This window comes from Desmodus rotundus, chromosome 9 (genome assembly GCF_022682495.2).
Source record: "Desmodus rotundus isolate HL8 chromosome 9, HLdesRot8A.1, whole genome shotgun sequence".
Taxonomy (NCBI): Eukaryota; Metazoa; Chordata; class Mammalia; order Chiroptera; family Phyllostomidae; genus Desmodus; species Desmodus rotundus.
The window spans coordinates 51,576,572-51,599,910 of NC_071395.1; the positions used below are offsets into that span (position 1 = coordinate 51,576,572).

The 23,339-nt window shown below is 60.2% G+C and overlaps 2 protein-coding genes across 3 annotated transcripts; both read right to left on the reverse strand.

Annotated features, from left to right (window-relative positions):
• Window positions 1-3,490: 3,490 nt before the first annotated feature.
• On the reverse strand, window positions 3,491-18,863 carry HR (HR lysine demethylase and nuclear receptor corepressor). Of its 2 annotated transcripts, none has more exons than XM_053911518.1 (19): window positions 18,706-18,831; window positions 16,848-17,498; window positions 15,397-16,186; window positions 13,955-14,105; window positions 13,690-13,877; window positions 12,144-12,308; window positions 11,296-11,385; window positions 11,005-11,120; window positions 10,080-10,161; window positions 9,534-9,697; window positions 9,179-9,418; window positions 8,824-8,989; window positions 8,584-8,653; window positions 8,245-8,375; window positions 8,007-8,126; window positions 7,793-7,908; window positions 5,759-5,923; window positions 5,240-5,368; window positions 3,491-5,055 (listed from the first exon to the last, which is right to left on the reverse strand). In XM_053911518.1, exons 2-19 carry the CDS (start codon window positions 17,457-17,459, stop codon window positions 4,993-4,995), a joined length of 3,558 nt encoding a protein of 1,185 aa, XP_053767493.1. In that variant the 5' UTR covers window positions 17,460-17,498; window positions 18,706-18,831; the 3' UTR covers window positions 3,491-4,992. The 2 variants fall into 2 exon arrangements, with proteins under 2 accessions (XP_053767493.1, XP_053767492.1); XM_053911517.2 differs by having other exon boundaries at window positions 3,492-5,055; window positions 12,144-12,311; window positions 18,706-18,863.
• Window positions 18,864-18,878: 15 nt separating this feature from the next.
• On the reverse strand, window positions 18,879-18,983 carry HRURF (HR upstream open reading frame). Its single transcript, XM_045195822.1, has one exon. It carries the CDS (start codon window positions 18,981-18,983, stop codon window positions 18,879-18,881), a length of 105 nt encoding a protein of 34 aa, XP_045051757.1.
• Window positions 18,984-23,339: the final 4,356 nt, after the last annotated feature.

Here is a 23,339-nt window from a genome sequence, read left to right on the forward strand (position 1 = left end):
TACCCGGATTGGCTAGCCCGTCTGGTCACCACGGAGGCGGGACCAATCCGTAAGGGGGCCACACGCTGCGCCGGGCAACTCGGACCTGCCTGATTTCAGGTTCCCTATCCGTTTCTCTTTGCCCTCTCCAGCCTCCAGCCTTGCTAATTTCTCCAGCGGGCACAGGTCTGCACCGGTTCTAACGGTTGCATCATCCTGCCTGCAGGCCGTGGAGCGCCACGGTGGCCAGCGACGATGACGTCACAACAAGCCTGATAACGTCACGGAGGCCTGGGGCCCCTCTGTTGCCCGTTGTCCAGCTTTTGTCATAAACATACCAATTCATTGCCCAAAATGATCACTTCCCAGATAACCTTATTTTTCACCAAAAATGTACTGAATGTCACAGTAGAAGGGGTACACAGGCTCTTGCCGAGGAGGAAATTCTGATCTAGTTAGGAAGGTAAATGAAGTTATAATAAAACGTCAACTCGAGGTTATAAGCCAAGCGCTAACTGATTGGACAGGAGGTGTAATAGCGCTCAGAGGAGGGAGGGATCAGGGCTGGGATCCCAAGATGTGGCTGGCAATGGGAGGAGGGGTATTTGGGACAGAGAGAGCCCTGGGATGTGTGTCCCGGCTCCCTGCCCACAGCATTTCCCCTGCAGTTTCAGGTCCTCTGCCCTGTGTCCTGAGAGCCGTGGCAGGGCAGGGGCCAGGTCCTGTTCCTTCATCTCTCTTGCCCCCACACCCAGCTGGCTGGGCCTGCTGCACTGAGTGCAGGGTGTGGGTTTTGGCGAGCTCTGGCCTCTCTCCCAGCCTGACCTTTCCTCCTCAAGGCTTCCTTTGACCTCCTCTCAGGACAGGAAGGCAGGGCCAGCTGGAGTGAAATTGTGAAGCCAGCCAAATCTGGGATCCTCTTCAGGCCTCCCCTTTCCCTCCTGCTGGCTTCATGCACCCCCCTTTCTGGGGGACAGGCGCTTGGTGGAGCAGACAAATCATTAGACTTGGAGCCAGATGCCAGGCCTCTGCTCACCGTCTGGCTCTGCGTCCCTGGATAAGTCGTGGGCCTCAGTTTCCTCATCTGTAGGGTAGGCTCACAACAGCTCTTCCTTCACAGGGTTGTTGGGAGGTGAGATGTCATGGGAGGAGCTCCGTGGGCTGGTCAGCATAAGTCCCCCCCCCTCCCCACCCAGGCAGCCCAGCAACGCCCCATGGGCACCCCTGGCCACAGTGCTTGTTGCTACAACACAAAGGCCCACTCTTATGAAATGTGCCTCCAGAGATGCCATGGAGCTAGGCTTTACTCTCAGGAAATCCAGCCACACCAGATCTGCCTGCTTAGCCCTTCCTTCTTACACACTGCTCTATGAGATCCCTGGAGGCAGGGCCCAGTGTTAGGCTATGGGGGGTTCCCGGTGGGCCCACCGTCTTCTGAGGCACGTAGTGAGCCCCAGTCCTCTTGCCTCCCAAACAGCTGAGCTCATGGGGCTCAGAGTCAGGACCCCAGGACTACAGAGCACCTTGTCAACATAGTTTCTTTGTGTGTGTCTCCCGGTTTTCCCATATGTGAAGTGGGGACAGCGTTGGTCCCACACTGCGTTCTGCCTCCCAGGGATGATTTGAGAGAGAATGAGGTCATGTCTGGGCAGGGCACTGAGCACCTCAGAGGCAGCCTAAGATAAACATCAGACAGCCCTACTGCCTAGCAGAGCGAAGACTGCAACGAGCCGCAGCTCCACTCCTCCATGACCACTGGGGAAAGCTCTCCTCTCCCCTGAAGTGGACCCGGTCACCCCTGCCGTGAGGAGCACATGTGCCCACGTGAAAGCCAACCGCCAACTGTGAAGGACACACGGGCAGGTGTGTCAGTCCTTCCCGAGAGCTGAGGGAGACAGCAGAAAGCAGACATTCTGTTGTCCTTGGGAGATAGAGAGCATAGCCCAGACGGAGGCAGGAGAGGCCCTGAGATGGAATGGGAAGAGCTGAGGAACTCCTCGGAGCTGAGATAGAAACCCGTCAAGTTTGCTCTGTGCCCTTCATTCCCAGAGTGGGAAGAGCACTGGCTGATGGGGGTGGCCGTGCAGCAGGGGGGACCAGAGTACCCACACAGTACAGTGGCCCCGGGAGCGAGACCTGAGCTGGCCATTCCAGGCCGTGTGGGCCCACATGTGCATGTGAGCCTGTGTGCAGAAAGGCAGTGTGGGCCGTCTCGGAAACGGGGACAGGGATGGGCAGGCAGGCTGGGGCAAGGGTGTCTGTGATGCTAGAGTCAGTCACAGAGCAGCAAACACTATCCCTTGTCACAGTGGGAAGGGTAAGGAGGGCAGTAGCCGCAAGTGTAGGGAGGAGGCCTCGTTTCAACCTGCACTCTGCCACTAGCTTGCTGCGCCCTTGGGGGAACCACATCTGCCCTCTAGGTCATAGTAAGTTGCAGGCATAGGTGGATCCTGAAACAGAGAAGGGACATTCACGGAAAACGGGCAAATCCCCATAACATAAAGAGTGCTGCTTACTTAATAGTGTTCAGTTTCGATCACTGTGCCGTGGTTGTGCACCACGCCAACACGAGAGGGAGCTGGCTGGAGGGTCACTGGGAACCGCCTGTACTGTCTGTGACTCGACTGTCAATCTACAATCATCTCAAAATTAAGAGCCTAAAAAATGTACTTTATCAGGAAAAAGAAAAAGATGGCATTGAATATACACATCCTAGGTCACTTCCAGCACCAAGTGTGTGCCTCTGTGTTGTCACGGCAGCGACGGGGCTGGGGGGAAGGGGGGCAGTGGGGCTGCTGGGAAAAGCAGGCACCCAAAGGGCAGGGCTGGATGAGGTGAGGGGGGGGGGACCAGCTGAGCTCCACAAGGAAGAGGGCCACCCAGTGCCTCAAGTCTCAGGGCCAGTACTCACTTGGACTGGCCTCACTCCTGGTCCAGACCTGGGACATTTGGTCCCACCTGGAGGGTGCTGTGACCCTCCATGAAAGGGGAGGGGCCGGAAAGGACTGTAGGGAACAAAGGGGCCCAGCGACAGGGCCATCCTCATCTTCTCGGAGGGAGGACCCTGTGACTGGTGCTCTGGGGTGACATGAGGACAAGGCTATAGAGGCTGAAGTGTAGGCAGGGTCACTCAGTGCCACTTGGAACGGGATCAGCTCTAAAGTGCCCGTCCCAGGAGGAGAAGGCAGCAAAGCCATCTGCAGAAGCCACTGAGCCCTAAGACTCTAATGCAGACACGGCGGCCGGAGTTGGGACACTTGGTCGAAATCCCAGTTCCGCCACTGAAATTGCAGTGTGACCTTGGGTGACTCACTCACCCCCGGCCTGCCTGTTTCCTCTCCTGTAGAATGGAAATAAATAATAGCTACCTCAAAGTCACGATAAGGGATTAAATGAGGTCACTTACATGAAAACAGTGGCATGCTAAAGTGTAGGAGTGTCTTAATTTTTTTTGTTTTTGTTTTTCTATCACATGGAAAAATGAAAATAACCTAGTTTTGGAGACAACGAAGAAATCTAATTTTTTTAAAAATGAGGGATGGCTACGTAAATCGTGGCAAGGCCACTGAAGGAAATACAAGCAGTCATTAACAATGAAGTTTAGGTAGCAACACAGAAAACGATCACAACAGTGTTTGTTAAAAGAAAAAATCAAGTAAAAGCACACCAACTCAACTGTGTATAAAACAGATCCTTGGGGGAAATTCTAGAAGGAAATATACCAAAATACTACCAATGGTTGGATTGGGGGTGAGTGGAGGTGGGCTTACAGGTGACTTTTCTTATTTTCTAAATGTTCTGAAAGTGTATTAAATTTATTTTTAAAAATTTATTTCATTAAAAAAAGAACCACATTTCCCAAACCACCGCAGAAGTTAGGTATGACGAGCAGGAGCATGCTGGGGCCCAGACGTACCAGAGGAGGGGAGGAGGGCAGAACTGAGCCAGAGGGCTTGGGGAGGGGGCGGGGCTGCCAACTGTCTGGGGAGGCAGGCCAAGCCCTGGGCGAGGGCTGTCCTGTGCCACACTCCCGGAGCTGCAGGTCAGATCAGATGGGATAGACGCAGTGGCTGGGAGGTCTGGGAGGTTTGGGACTCGAGGCCACCTTGTGGCTGTACCCCAGGTCTCTGCCTTGTTGTCGTGGCATCAGGAGCATCCTCAGGGGCAGCTCCCTGGAAGGCTTCAACTGCTCCTCAGTGCAAGGGAGGGGCCCAGGCCCAGGGAAGAAGAGCGGGTGGGGTGTTTGTGCACACCCCCTCAGGGACAGTCCCAGCTCTGCCCCAGGGGTTCCACTTCCACGTCCCCCTTCCCTCCCCAATCCACGTGGCCTGCAGGAGCAGGGCCAACCACGCTGGTAGCTTTCACAAAACAACAGACTTTAATGGAAAATAGGAAGGTGAGCAAGTGAGTGGGGGCAGTGGCAACAGGGCCTCACCCCGGTCATTCCCTTTGGCCAAACCTAGGTATCGTCCTGAGGCTGCCCCTCCCCACACTTCACGGCTCTCCCTTGGGCAAGAGGGCAGGTGCTCAGGGGGCCCCTTGTCCAGCAGGCCTGCAGTGCGGTGGGCGCCCAGAGCCCCGTGAGGAGGTGGGTAGTGTAACAGAGCTTGGCACAGGTGGGACGGCAGGGGATGAAGCAGCAGAAGGTGTTGCTTAAGCCAGAGTGATTCCCGAAGTACCCCAAGGAGGGGCTGTTTGTCTCCTGGGCCGAGAGGCAGGGTTGGAGGGACTCTGTGACCCCCAATGTGGGCCTGGTACCATGGAGAAGGGCACAGGGGCAGAGCAGATGCCAGCCTGCGAAGGGCCGGTGAGAACTTTGGTGGCACTGTGGTTGTTGGCTTTAGGGCCCAGGCCGGGGACGGGGAACAGGGTGCCCTGCCAGTGCCCAGAGTGGTGCTTGTGGAATTGACCAAAAATCCCCAAGTCCCCATTGTCATTCTCTCCTTATGCTGTGCCTGATCTGAGCACCTGGTCTACCTGCCCCCTCCCCTACCCCAGACACCTGGGATGTCCCTATTTAGCCTCCTGCAATGTTCCCACAGCCACCTTCACTGCTTGGAACACAGCCCAGTCCATCTAGAAGAAAGAGAGAGGACAAGGAGTTCACAGCCACACTCGGAGGCTCTCCCCACCCAGAAGAACACCCTTCCTGGGCCCAGGCTAGCTGCTTGCTTGGCACAAGGCTAGGTCTGCTTTGCCACTCCAGCTGTGCCACAGGCAGACTTGGGCACACCAGCTTCCTGGCCCATTTCTTACTCACCTGGGCATAAAGCAGGCGGCAGTCAGGGGACAGGCTGGGTCCCTGGTGGCAGAGCTGAGCAGAGAGGGCAGAGGTCTCTGGGGACAAGAAGTGCTGAGTGACGCTCACTGTGCTTACCAGGCCCTGCACCTGTGCCAGGAAGGAGGTAAACAGGAGGGTCAGTGGAGACTCAGGATCACACCCCCACCCGCTGCCCAGCTTGGCCCTGGGGTCTACTTTCCATAATGAACCCACCCAACTCTCAGAAAACAGCTGGATCCAACACCAGCATCCCAAAGGGCATGGCCAAGACCAGGCTAAGGGGATGCCAGAGATGGCACCAAGCCGGCACCCCAGGACCCAAAGCCAGTTCAAGAAGGCTGCTTCGATGGGAGCCTGGCTTCCCGCCCTGCCTAGCTCTCCTTGTCCCCTGAAAGGGACAAGGCTGTAACGGTGAGGGGATGGGTGTTCTGTGCTGCTGTTCTTGCTACTCCTGACACTGAGCTCTCCACAGAGCCCGGCGGCCCACCGGGGAAGCACCTGGTGGGGGGCCCCCGCAGGGACCAGCACAGCCTCTCCAGGAGCCTGCAGCAGGGTCCAGCAGCTCACACCCCATTCCTCCCGCAGGCGCCTCCGAAGCCCTGCATCCAGGTAGCAGCTGCCTGGGCTGCCAGGCTCCAGGTTGCCTGCCCCAGCCGGACACACCTCAAAGAAGAGAAAGGGAGGGAGTGAGTAGGGGGTGGCGAGGGCAGGGCTGTAGGACGGGACATGGACTTCCCAAACTCCGAGGGTGCTGGGAAGTGATGAGGCATTCAAGTCTTGAAGGGCAAGCAGGGGAGGACCTGGGAGGGAAAGAAAGGAGCTGGGTGGTGAGGGTCTGGGCCACTCAGGCTGGCAGACTGGAGACTGGGCTGAAAGGAGCCTAGAAGAAAGGATTAAGGCTCTGAGATGGGGGAATCTAAATCTCTGCTTTTCCTGAGGCCGGAGAGCTTGAAGAGCCCATGTCCCCGGCCCTGGGCCCTCTCCTCCCTCACTCAAACATACCCCTTTCTCCAAAACCCAGGAGGATGCCCTGCATAGCCCCAACTCACGACATTCCTACGCCAAGAGCTGGATTCTAGTGAACATCCTGAACTGTGCCCTAAATTACAGGTGATTAGGTAGCTGCACGTTCCTGGAGAGACCATCCAAATTCTTCTAAGACCCCAGATTCAGAAGAGGCATGGCCACACAGAAGTTCTGATCCCCAGTGGATGTGGGTAGGCACAGCTGGGGCAGGGGGTGGTAGGGGCACTTTACTAGCCAAACCAGAGCAGGGAGCTCCTTGGGCAGACAGGGACTGGTAGAGGCCAAAGGAGATGCCCAGGGAACACCTGCTGAGGTGACTGCCAGCATCACACTCCAACTGGCCACCTTCAGCTATGACCCCAGCAATGGTCCCTGGGCTCAGGGCTTAGAACTCAGGGCTCCAAGACGGCCATGGGAAGAGGGGAGGCTCCTGAGCCAGGCTGGACCTGAGGGTAGCCCCAGGCAAGTGCCAAGGCTCCTTTGCTCCCCGAAGTTCAAGTCCATCCTGGGGGTAGAGGAGTGTTTCCCAGGCCACCCAGTGAGAATACGTCCCTCAGACCTTCCCCATGAGTCATGGGGTTTGGCCATTTGGGACTGCCCAGAGCCAGCCACACCCAGATCAGACAAGACCACGTGTGTATGAAGGGGTGCCCCTATCTGCTCCCTTCTGCAGATGAGTTCCAGCCCGTGTGTGTGCACCCACAGATCTGTATGTGTCACCGACACGTCTGCAGATGTGCGTACCTGTGGGCAGGAGGGCAGTGGTGGGCAGCCACGCCGACATCTACATGACTGTGTGAGCGTGTGCCTTAGCGGGGGTGACACTTGGTGGACATCTTTTCCCAAGACAATCAGAGCTCAACTGGACTTTGGAAGCCCTGGACCTGCCCTAACCTCAACGCTGGCCCCAAGACCTTCCTGCCCCTCAGCCTGGTCCAGTCTCTTCCTCGTCATACCCATGGCCTCCCTCAGCCCTCACTTGCTAACACCCCAAGGAGCACCTCTTCGTGAGATGTCAATGACTTAAGGATGAGCAGAAGGTGGGCATCCCAGATGGGCTTCCCTATACCTATGAAGGGGAGGCTACTTGCCTCTGGGAGGAGCACAGGGTGGTAGCCGGGCATGAGAACAGCCAGAAACTCAGGGCCCAGTGCTACCACTCAGCCTCAGTTTTCCCATCTGCAAAATGGGAAAGCAGCAGAACCTACCTCATGGGGCGGTTGTAACGACTGGCTGAGATAACGCACCTCAAGGCACCGGCACAGTGCTCAGCCTACGGCCACTCCAGCTTTCACTTCATCACCGGCTCCCCACCCAATCCCCACCTCTGGCCGTGTGCCCCCCCGCATGGCCCTCAGCCCGCCTCCTCTGCACCTGCCTGCTCCCCTGAGGGGGTGGGGAGCACAGGATGCACACAGACAGGGAGAGCGTCTGGGGCTGGAGTCCCCGCTGCCAGGGAATAGGGGCCGCACAGGGGAAGGGGCGGCCTCCCAGCTCCCTCCTCACCATCTGGAGAAAACGGCGGATGCGCTGGGCATCCTGTGCCCGGAACACGTGCCACACGCTGCTGACCTTGCTGCCCGGAGACCAGAGCCCGTCCCCATCCAGGCCTGAGAGGAAGTCTAAGGGAGAAAGCCGACTCAGGGGTGCCCAGGACAGGTGGACACAGCGCCCCCCACCTGCAGCTTGTTCCCACCCCTGCTTTGGGCCGAGGGCCCACCTTTCTGTGCACGATGCCAGGCAGGCAGTGGGGCTTCAGCACGCACCAGGACACTGACCAGGTCTGTCACCTCCACACAGAGGTTCTTGGTCCCCAGGTGCCCACGATGTGGGCTCACACCTGCACAGAGGCAGAGAAAGGACAACGGGAAACAGGTCCTAGAACCCTGGCACAGACATACAGGCACAGAGGTGAAGAGAAGGGGGCAGGGACGGAAAGGAGCGGAGGGGGCACTTACCATAGGCTGCACACAGCTGGGGCTGCAGTGGGTGCGGGACGGGGCCCGGTGGGAGGTAGGAAGCCAGGTTGAGTTTCCCATATAGGGCACAGTACTCTGGGAGGGGCAGGCTGGCAGCCAGGTTCTCCAGCCTGTGGGGGGGGGGGCGCGGTCATGCCCGGCAAGCTCAACCCAAGCACCAGAGACCCCATCAAAGACCCCCACTACTGGGTAACTGCCAGAGGCAAGCGCAGTGTGCCTATGGTCACAGGTGGGGGTAAGCAGGAGAGGAGGGGTGGCAAGGGGCCAGCGGAGAGTGGGAGTGAGGGAGGGCGGGCCAGCCCACGCTACCACACACACCTGCTGGTGTCCTCGTCCCGCAGAGCTCTGTGCAGCAGGAGGACCGAGCCCTCAGATGACTTGGGTCGAACTAGGGAGAGACACAGACAGGCCACTGCCCAGAGGCCCTGCCCCTGCACAGCAACACAGTCCTGGTTTTGCCCTAGGCTCTGCTTCCAGCTGCCCTCAGGGTTCCTGGGGGACTCCATTGCCACCCCCTCTGGCTCCCAGTGCCTTCCACCCCACATCCAAGGTACTTACTCTCAGGCCGGGAGAATCCATCCCAGAAGGCTGCACTGCCCAGGTCTGTGGGCTGAGGGGGCCCGAGGGGGGACATCACCTTCACCTGGCCTCCAAGCGCCTCAAGAGCCTCTGTGCCCCACAGGCTGCCTTGCAATGTCCTCTGAATCCCTGACACCAACACAGGCTGTTGTGGGGGGAAATGGGGACACAGGAGAATGCACGGGTTGCCCAACACAGTGGAGCTGGGGTGTCTTGTAGAGGTCTCCAGGTCGTCCCTCTAAATGATGGGCCAGGTCTGTCTGGGCCTGGGGATGGAGGCTCCGAGGGTAGGCGAGGCCAGGAGAGCTGGGAGTGGGAAAGAGAAGCGCCTCACCTGGCCCTGCCTCCAGTGCTCCTGGAAGAGGTGGAAGCCTCGCCACCGAGGCCTGGGCTCCTGTAGCCACAGCAAAGCCCCTGGTGGAGGCAGCCTGGGCCGAATTGGTGAGAGGGGCAGGCCCAGACCCTTGCGCAGGGCCGGCCCCGCCCGCAGGCCAGGCCCCAGGGCTTTCTCCTGGATCTTCCGTTCCACTACCTGCGAAATGATGCTGTCCAGGATGTTGGTGATCCGGTCATCCTGTAGGCAGGGAGCGACGGGGACAGAGAGGCTCAGGACCTGCAGACTCACAGGGAGGGCTGGCCCAGCCTGTCAGTCCCCATGCCCCCAGTCCCTCCCCCAGGCCCTTGCTCACACTGGGCAGGGCCGGAGTGACAGGGGCAAAAGCCATGTGTATCCGCTCGTGCCCCAAGCAGAGTTTGACAGCAGTGGAGGCCAGCAGCTCACAGAGAGAGGGACAAGGCAGGGGCCCTCGGCTGGTACGGCCCTCTGCAGAGGTCTCTGTGGAGTCCGGGGTCTCTATTGAGGAGAGGACAGGGTGGCCTTCATCTGGAGGCTCCGTGGCCCACATGCTGTCCTGCATCCTCCCATCTCCTGGCCGCGCTTTCTTCCTCCCGACCAAGTTGCCCGGGTCTGGATGCACTGCGCTCCCCTGTCCCCACCCTCAGCTCTCCTGCTGGCAGCCAGAACCAATCCAAAAGAGGGCTCAGAAAGGGGTCTGGCTGAAGGGAGATTGGGAAGCTTGTCCTAGATTTGATTTAGACTTATTTTCTCCAGAACAACTTGAGAAGAGTGATGGCGATGCGGGGAGAGGGGCAGTTCAGATAAGCCCGATCTCTCCTGAGACTCCCCGCCCTGGCCCAGCACCCCCAGGCTGACAGAGGGGCAGAGGGCCACTCACCCTCTTTGATGTCCTTGGTCCTGTTGGTGTCCCCGTTGCAGGAAGGTTGTGGAGTTGGGGTGGTTTTCTCTGTTGGCTCCTTCTGTTAAACCCATCCACCACCCCCAATCCAACCAGAGATTAAAAATGGCAAATGCAACTCAATCCAATTCAAACCACATGTATTAACAACGGGCTCATATAAGTCTTAAATTGCGTTTACAAGGAGCAAAAGGTTATATGGTAGAACATTATTAGGTGGAAAGAAGTTGCTTGTGGATTCTCCATGCGGTACGGTCTGGAGTACACTAGAACAGACAGGCAAACTACTGATGTCAAAGTGACCACAGTGGCATTATAGGCCATTGTCGTTTTCTTTCTTATACTTGTCTGTGTTTTCCAAATTTTCCACCATGGGTGTGTAGTATGGTGTCTGGCATGCAAAATGCATTCAACCAACTATTTCTTGAATAATTAACTTTTATATCAAAAACACAAGCTTCATAAAAGCTTTGCAAGATGCATATTGAGCACCTGCTATGTGTTAGGTGCAGGGATACTGAGTAGCTGAACCAACACTTCGCCAGCAGGAGCCTGTGCCTGGGACGTGGGGAGACGGGACAGAAAAGCAAGCAGCTCTAGCATGATATGGCAGGTGCTGTATACGCTAAGCTGGCATACGCACAAAGCGGGTAGGAGTTCTGGGCAGGCACAGTGAGGACTTCTGCTGAGCAGGATGCGGGCTGGGGGGAAGTGGGACAAATGCTGGCACTGGGCCGTGGATCCTCACCCCCAGGGGAGGGTGGAGAGTAAGTAGCCTGATGTCCCACTTCATCCGTGTGGAAAGGAAGGGGCCAAACCCTGCCAAGGCAAGGAATTTGCAGACACACTGCATCCTGGGGCCCACCTGGGGCTAGTACTCTGTGATCTGTCCCATGCTTCTTACCAGCTGGCTCCCATCTCCAGGGGTCCACACCTGGGCATCAGCTTGGCAGGGACAGTGCCCCCGGATGTCAAACTTGACCCAGACCTGGTGCATTGCAGTGCTCAGTTCTGCCAAAGCTGGAGGCGGGAGGGGAGATGGAGTGTGTCGGTGAACACAGGCAGGAGGCAGCCCTGTGCTGCTTCAGCTCGCCAACCAGGAGGGCATGACATTGGGCTGAGGGACATCACAGCAAGAAGCTGGTCTCTCCCAGGACCTGCCCCTGCTCGCCTCCAGCCCTCCGAGATGGCTCACCCTGGCTGGAGACAAACTGAGTGAGCGTCAAGGAACAGGCACGGTGCCCAGCCTCGGGGGCACCCTCCTCCGTGCACTGCTCCAGGGAGCCTGTGGGGAGAGAGGGAGAGACTGCAGGTCCAGAAGCCAAGGCAAGCCCAGGGTCAGGTCGGGGAAGAAGGGCAAGAGCACTGATATCTAATCAGGGGGCTTGACAATGGATAAAACACGGCCTTCCCGGGACACTTGGGTTCAAATGACACAGGATCCTGTGCTTGCGGAACGCAGAGACTTTAACATGCTGAAATGAGTTGTAAAACCCCAAAATGGAGAATACAGTGTTCTGAACGCTTTGACCCTGGAACTCTTTTTGGCCTTGTCTGTTAGAACAATGGGAAATGTCAAGCCCTCAGGTGGCCCAGCTGAGCCAAGGAAGAAAAAGCTGAGAACCGTGAATAGAACAGGACTTGGAATCGGAAGCCCTGAGCCTAAACCTTGAGCCCAGGGCTTGGACATTGTGACTTTGGATGAGTCACTTACCCTCCCTGAGCTTTCTTATCTGGAAAATGGAGGCAAAAATACCCACCTCACAGTGCTGTAAGGTTTAAAGAGGTGCAAGCTGACAGAGTGGGAGGCATAGAGTAGGCACTCGACTTCTTTTAAGGGTGGGCAAGGACACAGGCGTGGCCCTGTGATCTGGGGAGAGGGAAAGGTCTGCTCTAGGGGGCACTGGGCGGGGTGCTGATGCTGGGGCTGGGGAGGGAGGCTTTCTTGGAGAGAGGCAGCCAACAAATGGCCACAGACCTTAGAGCAGCCCTTCCGAGCCCCAGTGCCTGCCCTCCCACCCTCGGGCCCCACTCCTTCCCTACCTGCTTTCTCCCTGGCCCTCCCAGCACCCGCCATGCGACCACAGGCTGCACACAGCCGGTGGCTGCAGCGAGGGCATCTCCAGTGGGTGTTGAAGAGTCCATGGCGGCAGCAGCTGCAGCAACCTGGAATGCCTGGGTTGTCCTCTGTCCCAGCTGGCCCCTGGCCTGCTGACCATGGGAGAGAACAGGGTCAGAGAGGGCTCACGCCACAGACCCCATCTGAGGTCCTCGTGTGGCGGGCCTGCAGGCAGGGCTGGGGAGAAGCAGGAGCGATTTCTCTGGAGCGCTGTCCCAGAAGGGAGACAGGCCCCTCACAGATAGCCCCTGACTCAACAGCCCCTCTCAAGAACCTCCCCGAAGCACCACTGTGTCCAGACAACCCTCGAAGACATGGTGCAGGCCCCACCTCCCTAGTTCCTGCCCCATGGATTTCCCCTTCGGGCATGAATTACCAACACACACTACTTTCGGCACGTTTCTGCGCCTGCCCCCTCCCTCCTGAGCTGGCTTTCTTCAGGGGACTCTGCATCAGGAGAGGAAAGTTTACAAGGTCATGCCTTCCCTCAGGCAGTTTCTAGCTGGGCTCTCATTGGTAGGTGCAAGGATGCCAGTGAGCCAATGTTCATTTATTCATTCAGCAAACCCTGTGTCCTGTCCTGGGCTAGCCCACCAAGGACTAGCCCACCCAGCACTCACATTCCAAGGGCAGATAGACCCATAAATACAGCAATGACGAAGCACCACAGGGTGGGTGCTGGGGCGTGAGAATGAAACGGAAGGCTGAGGGTGGGGTGTCGGGCCAAGCTCACAAACGGGCCTGAGTGATGAGTAAGTTTTCATTCACCGGGTGGAAAGGGAGGGGGAGGGCCTTCCAGATGGAAGGAACAGAGAACACCAAGGCCGGAGGGAGTGGACAAGCCCCAGTAAGCCGGGAAGGACTCGCAGGCCGGACGCTGATGCGGTAGGCCGGGAATCTGGGTTCAGGGAGTGGCAGGGGCTGACGAAAAGGGACAGGGACTGGACTTTCTGGGACAAGAAGGAGCCACCAATAGGCTTCCACCCAGAAGTGAGGGACCTCAGGGTCATGTTTTCCCAAACACACTGCTCTCCGGGTGCCATGAAATGGATGCAGGAGGGAGAGCCTGGAGCCAGAGTGGCTCCACAGTCTCAAACAGCAGCCCAAAGCCTAGCAGCCTCCGGGGACCATGAGCCTTCCCACCCAGAAGGCCTTCCTTATGCACCCCCCACAGGGAGCTCCCCCACCTTCAAGTGTTCTTACAGACACCAGGCACTCAGTCTTGTTTCCCCAACAAGTCCTGAAGCTCTTAGACTGCTGGGCTGGACCAGGTTTTACATCCTCCCAACCTCCCCGACCCAGACCAGAAACTTCAGAAAACATGGTGCCTAAGAGCCTTAGCCAGAATAGGGGCAAAGCAGGACCCACGGTGCTGGCAGGAGGGGAGGGCTCACACTCCGAGGTCTCCATGCCCCTTGTGAAAGCAGCAGGCCCTCCTGGGGTCCCCAGTGCCCTGTGGGCGCTGCTCACCTTCCCGCTGTGCCCAGGCCAGGGCCTCCCGCTCCCTCCGCAGCAGGCGGCACAGCCGGTCCCCCAAACCACTCAGCAGGTACTTGGCGAGGCCTATGCTGAGCCCGGCCTTTGGGCCAGACCCTCCTCCCTCCTCGGAGCCAGCTGCCATGTCCTCCTCCTGCTGCTGCTCCCCTCCCTGAGACCATCTGGAGACAGGGAGGTGGAAGGTGAGGAGGGAGCCGCGAGTATGAGGATGCGGGGACATCCACAGGCAAGGGCTCACCTGGGCACTTGCTGGGAGTAGCTGGCCAGCCCTCCCGCCTCTCCCGCTGCCTGGGCACAGCTCTGGCATTGAGCAGTGCCTGCGGGGGGAGCTGAGCAGGGTATATCCTGATGCCCTGGGTCCTGGAGGTTGGCCCTGCCTTCTCGGGGTCCTGAGGGGACAAGGCAGCTGGTCAGGAGTCTGGACCTCCCTGGGCTCATGCAAACCCCAGGCCCTGCCTTAGCACCCAGCTGTCCACAGGCAGAACTAGCCCAGTCCTTAGATTCAGGCCTGTGAGACCTGACTTGGAACCAGTAAGAGTGGACCAGTCAGCTAGAACCTTCACAGAAAAAAGCTGCAAGAGAAGCTTGGCAACAGCCTGACGTGACTGATAGGCCGCAAGGAGGGTTGGGGGCACTGAGCCCGGGGCCGGGGCAGCCGCGGTAATGGTTCTGACCCAAGTGCGGGATCTAGCCAGTGTAGACTTTGGATAGCTCTGCTGTGGGCTTAGCAATGCCGCTGGCTGCACGACAACGTGAGGAGACAATCCCAGCGTGGACGGAGGGCGCCAGAAGGTGAGAAGGCCAGAGAGTTTCAACATAGGCCACAGGTGCGGTAACCCAAGAAGGTTAAGGGGCCCACAGCTTCCCAGCCCAGGCACAGGCCTAGGGGAGCGTGGACAGACCCACAGCCAGGTTCAGGGTGCTGGAGCAAGGCCGTCGTGAGTCTACATCCAGAGCTGAGAGTCGAGGGACCTCTCCGGAGAACTGAGCACCTGAGGTGGTCCCGAGGAACTGAGGCCAAGGCCTGCAGCGCCAGGCCCCCCTGCGAAGGGCACAGGGTGAGAGGGGCACAGGATGTGCCCACAGCCCTAACGCTGGCAGAGTCCCAACTGAGCGTCCATGATCCAGCTGGCTAGGAGAGCAGCTGTTTGTTCCTGAGGCAGGACAGGGGTCCTTCCGGAGAGGTAGCCCTCCAGGTGGGGCTTTGTGGCGCAGATAACCATAAGGCTGAACAGTGATGGAGTGCTCAGTGCCAGGAATTCTTCAAAGCCTTTTCTGTGGATGATATCATTTAATTTTCACAGCAGCCTATGATGTAGGTGTCCTCTTTATCTCCTTTTATAGGTGAAGAAACTGAGGCACAGAGAGGTGAGGCAACCAGCCCAAGATCAAGGTCATGCAGCCAGCAGTCAGCAGAGTCAGGAGCCAGCACTGGAACTCCAGAGCCCAGGCTCCGAACCATGTCATTACGCCGCCGCCCGCACCGTGGCTGGGGAGGAGGCTGACAGAAATAGAAGCCACTTGCTTGAAGGCTCTGGCCTGGAGACGCTGAGGAACTCCCAACAGATGCTGGTGCAGTCCACTCATGAAGGGCCTGCTGACCCCGCCTCCTTGCAAAGCTCCCAGCCTAGCTGCCCCCTCCCAAGTAGGTCCCCAGCAGTCCCTCCCCTGCCCCCTTACCTCTGTGGTCCTCACGCTGTTGTGCCTCCGCCTTGTTCCCCAATGACAAGTCAGGGACGTCCTGCCGATCTCTGGCCCTTTGTCCCGCACTGCCTGGGAAAGGGTCAGGGGGGCGCTTGGCAGCTGGGCTGCCTGCCACTCCCTGGACCTCAGGGCTACTTGCCCGCTTGTGGGCCCGAAGGGGGGCAACTGGGCTCTCCTCATCCCCAGGGCAGTCGCCCGGACACCCAAACTGCTCAGAGTGTCTCGTGAGCCACGTCTTCTTCAACTTGGTGTGGTGGCTGGGCAGGCAGGCCCTGGGGCCAGAGACCTTGTTTACTTCCTCGCTGGATTCACTGCCCCCCCTGGTGCCCCCCTCCAGGCCCTCCTGGCACTTCCTGCAGGGGCCAAGGCCTCCATCTCCAGCAGGCGGGTGGGACAAGCAACAGCCCCTCTGGGTAGCAGGAGGCCCAGGAGAGGGGCACTTTGATGTGGCTGATGGCCCCAGCTGGTACCCAAGGCCCCCACTCCCTGGTACAGTCCAGACGCTGCCAAGAGTATGAACCAGGCCTGGGGGGCAAGTAGGCCAGGGGGCCCGGGGAACAGTGTCTGGATGTCCCAGGAGAAGAGGGCAAAGATTCTGATGCCGGCCGAGGCCTGTCTCTCTGTCCCTCTGGTGGAGTGGGGGGCACTCTGCCTCCCCACTTCTTTGGAGAGGCCCACCAGGGGCTAAGTCCAGCAACCCTGGTTCCACAGTTGCCAACGGCTCCTTCGCCAGCCTGAGAATATTCGGATCCTTATGGTAAAAACCCTGAACAGAGGAAAAAGGATTAAGCTAGTGCTGAGTTTGGTTCCAGGGCTTAAAAAAAAAATGAGCAAACTCACCACCAGCAGGTGCCCTTAAGGGTTGTGAAGATTCCGAAGAACTCACACTGGCTGATAGTTTGTGCTCCCATGTGCCATCCCCCTGCCCTGGTCGCCCCCCAGGATTTCTCAGACCTCCCCACAATCTCGCAACCAAAGGGGTAATATCTGCCACTGCCAAAGGGCCTCCAGGATCCAGCCAGATTGTGTGATGCCCTGTACCACACTGGTTTTAAAGTGGTTTAGAACTCATCCCTGGGCATGAGAGTTGCCTGTGGGGGGGGAGTCCTAGACTCAGGCCACAGGGCTGCCTGCACATCCCTCTCCCAGACAGAGGGCTTTGTCTGCCCCCCTTTCTCAGAACAAGATCACACATTCTGAGGCCCAATCCCCAGGGCCTTGCTCTGAGTGGACGATGGATGAGTCAACCCCAGAAACAGCCTGAAGGCAGGGGAGGCCTAGAAGAATTGCTTGGCATTGACTTTGTCTAAGCTGACAGGCTCCGGTATCTGGGTCTTCTCATCAGAATGGAGGGGCAGTGTGGTGTGGCCCTGACGGAGCTGCTTGAGGACCCGGGAGGTACCTTGCATGGCCTGCTCAGCACTCACCTTGCTGCCTAAGCTGAAAGCAGAGGGCACTTTGGGCTGGCCCCCTGAGTACACCCAGGGGTGCGGGGCCAGGGGCCAGTCACATGGACGCTCTGGGGGCAGGCTGGACACTAGATAGGGTGGCAAATAGGTGGGCACCCAGAAGGGAGCTCGTTCCAAGATCTTGGTCTCCAGAAGGAAGGGGCAGTGCAAGGGCCGGAAGGTCACAGGGTCACCTTTGGCATGGGCACTGCTATGCTCAGGAATCAGGGGGCCATAACGAGGCGGGCACGCTGATCCACAGAATGCCAGCGGGTGGGTGAGCACCGCCTCTTTCCAGCGCAACCCCTCCTTGCTGCTCAACCAGCTGGCCTTGCTCTCCCCATTCTGGGGGCCTTCACCCTCCACTGTTGGGAGCGTGTCCTTGGGGCCCTGGGGGAAGCCAGGGGGAAGCCAGGAGTCTGGGGTGCTCAGGACACCCCTCCAGAAGGGAGAGGACTCTCCCAGGCACAACGCTCCATGGCGCAGGCCCTCTGGTGGCAGGGCATTAGGCTCCGGTCCCACGATGCCGTTCTCAGGGGCTGTCTTCTCCCAGGCTGGGGTGTCCTTCAGGAAGCTGTGCGTACTCTCCATCACTCTTCTGCCCTCATGGGGCTCTCCCAGAGGGGCTCCCTGGAGCATAACCACCAAAACATGAGCCTTTTCGGCACCTGCCCCAAGCACCCTACTGCCTGGTAAAGAGTGGGCACCGCCCTGGTAACATCAAGGCGGCTCAAACCAGTAAGGCAAGTGCCAACCCACAGCTGGGCTCCACGATGCCAGCCCACGTGCGGCTTGAGGACCCGCCTGGGTGGGATGCTGCAGTGCAAAGGGTCACCCCTGCCCCCAAACACCTGGGAATCGACAGCTTCCTGGGCACGAGCCCCAGAGCAGGCTGCTATTTCTAGGGTGACGTACCTTGAGTAGCCTGCAACCTGGTCACAAGCCATGAGGAAGGATAGGGACAAGACCCCAAAATATGAGCTTGGTAGAAGGCGCTGCACTAGGGACAAGAAGACTGAATCCTGGCCCTGACTCAGTCACCTACTGTGTCACCCTGGGCAAGTCATGTCACTTCTCTGGACCTCGGTGTGCCATTGTGAAAACAGGGCTTGGAAAGTGGCAGTCTCAGAGGCCTCCTCCCACATTGCGGTCTGTGGTTCTGCTGCTTGCCCCCACCCCACCCCTCAGCCCCATCCAGGCTTACAGGGGTGGGAAGTATGGGCTGGGCAGGCTGGAGTCACTGGGGGAGCCACCTGGCAGGGCTGTGGGTCCCAAACCTGGGCAGCCCATCTCTGCCTCTTCTGAGCGCTCTACAGTTTCTCTGCTTCTGAAGCTGAGTCCCAGGGGACTGTCCGGCACTGGGGTCTCCACCGCGCCCCCAACGAAAGGAGAGAGCCAGCCCAGGAGAGGAGCGCTGAGAGGCCTCAGCTGAGATGGGTCAAGCTACCCCCGTGCTGCCGGCAGTTCCAGGGCCACCGGCGGCCCGCAGTAACTTCAGGCTGGCGGGGAAAGGGAAGGAGGCGGGGAAAGCGGGCTGCGCCCCAGAGAGAGGCAAAGGAGGGAAAATTGAACGTGCGTGCAAAGGACCAGGATGACAGGTGGCACTAGAGCCACAGCGCTCCCTCTTCATGGCCCCCTCGGCCAACTAGGTGAAGCGCCAGGAGGCAGGTGGTTTTCTGGGGTCACCACTCACACCCGGTCCAGCCCCGTCCGTCAGCCTAGCTTTCGGATGGGTAGCCCAGCCCAGAGGAGCACGGTGAGCTCATTCCCTGTTACGGCTCGAGTTCAGTTCGGTGTCCCCAAAGGCGCGCTCCTGGAGCCCCCTCTCGGCGCTTACCTGGGCTTCACAGGGCGGGTGCCGCTCCGGCGGCGGTCGTCGGGGCCGGCACCGGGCGCCCGCTCCCCATGGGCCGGCTCCGGGGCCTCCCGGTTGGCGGGCGAGGCCTGGTTCCCCCGCGCTCCGTGCTCAGCGCGCTGGCGCTCTCTCTCCCCCGGGGCGGCGGGGGCGCTCTAGGGCCGCAGGTTGGAGGGGTCAGACTCCGGGATCTGCAGGATGCGGCACACGGCGCGGATCGGCCGCACCAGCTTCTGGGCCAAGGCCGTGGGTTGCGCCATGGGACGCGGAGACTCCGTGCTGCGCCGCGGGGAGGGCCGGGCTGGGGCTAGGGAGCGGTGTCCCCGGAGGGAGAAAGGGAGCCGGGCCGGGGGGAACACGCGCCCCGGGTCGGAGACAGCCGAGTGGGAGAAAGGCCGAGGGGCGGGGGAAGGGGGTCGTGCCTAGAAGGGGGCGCCGATCTCGGGACCCAGGAGAGAGGCACCAGCGAGGGCGCAAAGCGTCGCAGCGCGGCTAATGGAGGGAGAGCGCAGCAGAGAGCGCAGCAGGACCTCTGATCGCCATCGCCAGACGCGCAACTGAGAGTGGGGAAGCTGCTCCGCCGGTTTCCTCCTCCAGCACCCTGCGGGAAACAGGAGCCCGTGATTCGGCGGCCCCGCCTGGGCCTGCCCCCCTCCCAGGCCCCGGGGGCTTCCGCCAACGCCCCGGCGATGCCACCGGCTGCGCACGGGGAGAATGAGCCCTTTGTTCCCCCCTCCCCCCGCGGCACCCGGGCGCCTGCCGAGAGAGGCTCCCCGGGGGCAGCGTGCCAGCTTCCCAGCCGCCCCACCCTCCCGTGGGCCCGGCCCCGGAGCCTAGCAGGCGGGCAGCACCCCCACTCTAGGTGCCAAGCCCGGGAACTGGAGCAAAGGGCGGGAGGGGCCGGACCAGGCCATGGTGGGGAGGGGTGCCCCCCTGGGGTGCTAGAGCAGGCGGCTGGGAGGGGACAGTGCCAGAGCTGGCAGGGGCAGTCGGGTTCTCACGGGTCAGTGATGGGCGCTCTGACCCACGCCAGCCGGCCCTGTGCCTGCTGGACCACTCGCTCCTGGTCCTCTCCAGCTCTGGCACATGGGCACACCCCGCTGGCGATGTCTGTCCTGCCTCCTCCTCACCTGTGCACGCTGCTCTTCACCTTCTGACCCAAGCCCCCTCCCGAGGCCCAGTGGTGCGGTTTCCGTGTTCACCGTTCTGGGAGGCCTGGGCTCTGACCTGCCCCTGCTCTAAGGTCCTCGGTTTCACCAAGTGTCTGGTGGGACCAGCTGAGCTCCACCACCTGCTCCCGCCTCACATTCTGGGGGTCTGCCCCATCCCTGTTCCTAGTGCTCTGGGCCCAGCACTGGAGAGGAGCCCATGGGAGTGGCTCCTGGGAGGGAACAGAGAGGAGGAGAGGAAATGGGAAAGCAGGGCACCCTCCACCCGAGGAAGCATCCCGGCTCCTCCGCGGGGGTGGTTCCAGAGCACAGACACAAACAGACAGATTCAAACACACACAGACAGATTCAGACACACACAGAAACCCACACGCCCAACGGGCGCTTCCCTTCCCCTCAGGCGCCCACCTCCCACCCCGAGATTCCCCTGCCTCCCTGTGGAAGCCATCCCTGGCCTGCCTTCACCCAGCCCGTGACTTGAGGGAGGCAGCGGCACCCCACCCACCCCATGGCAGGGATGAGTCCTCTGGTGCCCGGCTGGGTCCCGGGTCACAGCGCCATCCCTGGGGAAGGGAGCCAGGAGAACCCGGAGGGAGGGAGCCTTCCTTCCAGAGGACCGGAGGGGAGGTGGGGGTCCTCTCACCAGCTGAGGGAAAGAGGAGGGTCTGGGATGACAGCAGGTCTGAAGGGGCTGCCCTGGGCAGGACCTGGGTCAGGTTGGAGTGGATTCCCTCTGGCCCCTCACGTCCCCCCAGAGGCCAGTTCTGTGGCCGGGCAAGCTGGTAGGGGTTGTTTACTTGACTGAGTTATTAACACTGCCTTCCTCCCCCGGTTCCCCTGAGGGGTGGCCAGACCTGAGTGTGCCAGGGGCAGCGGTTGTGAAGGGTCTACCACGAACTGCAATCCCATGACCCCAGACCCCAGCCTCCCACTCCCAAGCTGGCTCCAGGGTGCAGGTGGGAGCTGGGGTGTGCCTGTGGTCCCCCATCTGTGTCCCTGGGCAGCTGGAGCTTGTGGGGGAGTCTGGGGAGAGGTTCCTGCGGCTTGGGGCCTAGAAGAGGCTGGTCAGGGCAGGGTGGGAGCCTGGGCTGTCCAGGGCCCTAAGGGCCTGTCACTGTCATCCCCAAAGGGGATGGGGACTGTCCCAGAGGAGCAGGGACAGGCACTTCCCACCACCCCACTCCAGTTGCCATGTCTGCTTTGTCAGGTCACAGTCTCTGGATTAGACCAGGACTCTCAGGACAGGGGCTCAGGACTCCCAAAATGCCCAGGGTGTCAGAGGGGTGGGGTGGGGTAAGGAGCCCCTTTCCACCCTCACTCAGCTCCCCATCCTGCTCCAGGGCCCAAGCCACAGGCCCACAGAGCCCTGGTAGCCGGCTCTTCTGTGCCTGAGGACGGAGCAGAGCTGAGGAGACATACAAAAGACACAAACGCAGAAGGAAAGCCACACAATTCGTGGACACGGTGCTGGGCTCCTGGACAAAGGCAAGCTGACCAGCACCCCCAGACGCGCGTGGGCCCACCCAGCCCCACAGTAACCCCTCACACACTGACACACGCACACACACGCACTGAGACACACATTCATGCTGACAAGCACAGCAGCACTGAGGAGCCAGCTGCCCTCACGCTGTCCCCAGAGCCCCTTACCTGGGCAAGCACAGTGCCCCTCGGGTGGAGCAGCCCCCTGCCAAGGGGAGGGCAACAGGCGGGGGTGGGGGAAGAAGCCCCGGAGAGTCAGGCCAAGCTGCCACTAATCCGGGCGGGGAGAGGGGGGGCACCCACGTCAGAGCGGGGACTGCCGGGTGGAGGGCATCTGAGGACATCCCCTCCCACACACGCGGCCGTCTGGGCACCTAGCCCTGCTTCCCCAGCCCCTCCATCCTTCAGACAGCTGAGGCTGGCCTCCCCCCACCCCCCACCCTTGTGGCAACGCCTGGGGCGGGGGCATGGGGGAGGGGGAATACCGGGGTGAATTCTCCCAGGACCTGGGGGGAGGGAAGAGGAAGGGAAGTGTGGAGATGCTTTGGGAGCCAGGAGGAAGCTCTGTGGCAGATGCCCGCGTCCCCTCACCCACCCACCCACATCCCTGACCCAATTCCTCTTCTCAGTCTTTGCCTCCCCAGCGCCCCTCCCCCTCTTCCCCAACCTTCCCTTGGGGCAGTCTAACCACCTGGTAGAGAGAGCTACCTTAGTCTGCCCCTGCTCAGGACATTAGCACCTTCAGCTCTGGCCCCCAGGAACTCCTGGGCAGCAGGCATCTGCCTCCTGCCAGGCTTCTGCCCCTCCCCAGTTTTGGGGATCCCAGTCCCTGATTCTGGGCACCGGACAAGGGGACAAAGGGCAAGGGCCTAAGTGCTCCTCTTCCACCCCGCTCAAGGGTGGGGCAGTGCCAACCAGGGCTCCCCAACTCAACTCCTGGGCCACAGTTGTGTGGAAACAAAGGGCTAACCATGCTGCCACCACCCAGAGTGGCAGCTGAAAATAAACCAGTGGGGTCGTGCACATGGAGGCCAGAGTCGGGAAGGGGGACCAGCATGGGGTGGGGCTACAGGCGGAGACTGGTGGAGAGGCAAGGGGACAGAGGAGCCACCTGGAAGGTCCAAGGGATGGTGGAGCACTGGGGAGGCGGGAAGGGGAGAGGCTCCTGAGCCTGGGGGCTTGTGAGGCAATGGAGGAGGCCCTCAGAAGCAGGCAGGGTAGATGAGGAGGCTGAGGAGCAAGGTCAGGGCCCTGATCCAGAGGGGCTGGTACCTGGGCCAAGCAGATGTGTGTGCTCCTGAGGGGGGCTGAACTAGTCCCCTGCATCTTCCCACCAGGTGCCCTGCACGGAGCCCCACACATCTGTGCTTCAGGCCAGTTGGAAGCACAGCCCAGCCCTAATCCTCCTGCCTGGGAGGCAGTGGGCAGACTGGTGGGTAATGGAAGGCTGGGGGTCGTGGGCAGGCCAGAGCACAGCCTAGCTAGACTTCCCCTAGGGGCAAGGCCAAAGAGGGTGAAAGACAGGCCAGGAGCCCCATGCAGAGGAAGGCAGGGCTGGCAGATGTCTGGTGACCCTCAGAGAGAACAGGGCAGGCTCCAAGGGAAGTCCAACCCACACGCCACACCCCAGCCCCAGGAGCACTCATGGGCTTGGCCAGAAGTGCCCTGGCACCTGGAATTCTCTTCACCCTTCCCCTCTGGCCCCAAGATGTCTTGGAACCCATGCAACTGCAGCAGCCGTTTGCCAAACGTGCGTCACAGAAACCTGGGCATTTTCAAGGCTCTGTGATGGGCCGCGCGGAGATGCAGGGCGCAGGGGCAAAAGCGAGGCTGTTTGGACTTCGGGGAGCTCACACTCAGTGCCTGCGTTTGTTCCTTTACTCGCAAACACCCGCCTGACGATTCCAAGGCGCTCCTAGCCCCACCGTGGGGAAGTCAGTGGAGCTTCCCAAAGGAGGTGACGCT

Bases quoted from the DNA above. Each gene is read 5' to 3' on its own strand.
- HR (XM_053911517.2), bottom strand. From the start codon at position 17,459: ATGGAGAGTACGCACAGCTTCCTGAAGGACACCCCAGCCTGGGAGAAG. The intron at 16,187-16,847 runs GTGAGTGCTGAG...TCCTCTGTTCAG, and splicing joins CTTTCAGCTTAGGCAGCAAG to GGTTTTTACCATAAGGATCC. The intron at 5,924-7,792 runs GTGAGGAGGGAG...CTCTTCTTTGAG, and splicing joins TCCGCCGTTTTCTCCAGATG to GTGTGTCCGGCTGGGGCAGG.
- HRURF (XM_045195822.1), bottom strand. From the start codon at position 18,983: ATGGCGCAACCCACGGCCTTGGCCCAGAAGCTGGTGCGGCCGATCCGC.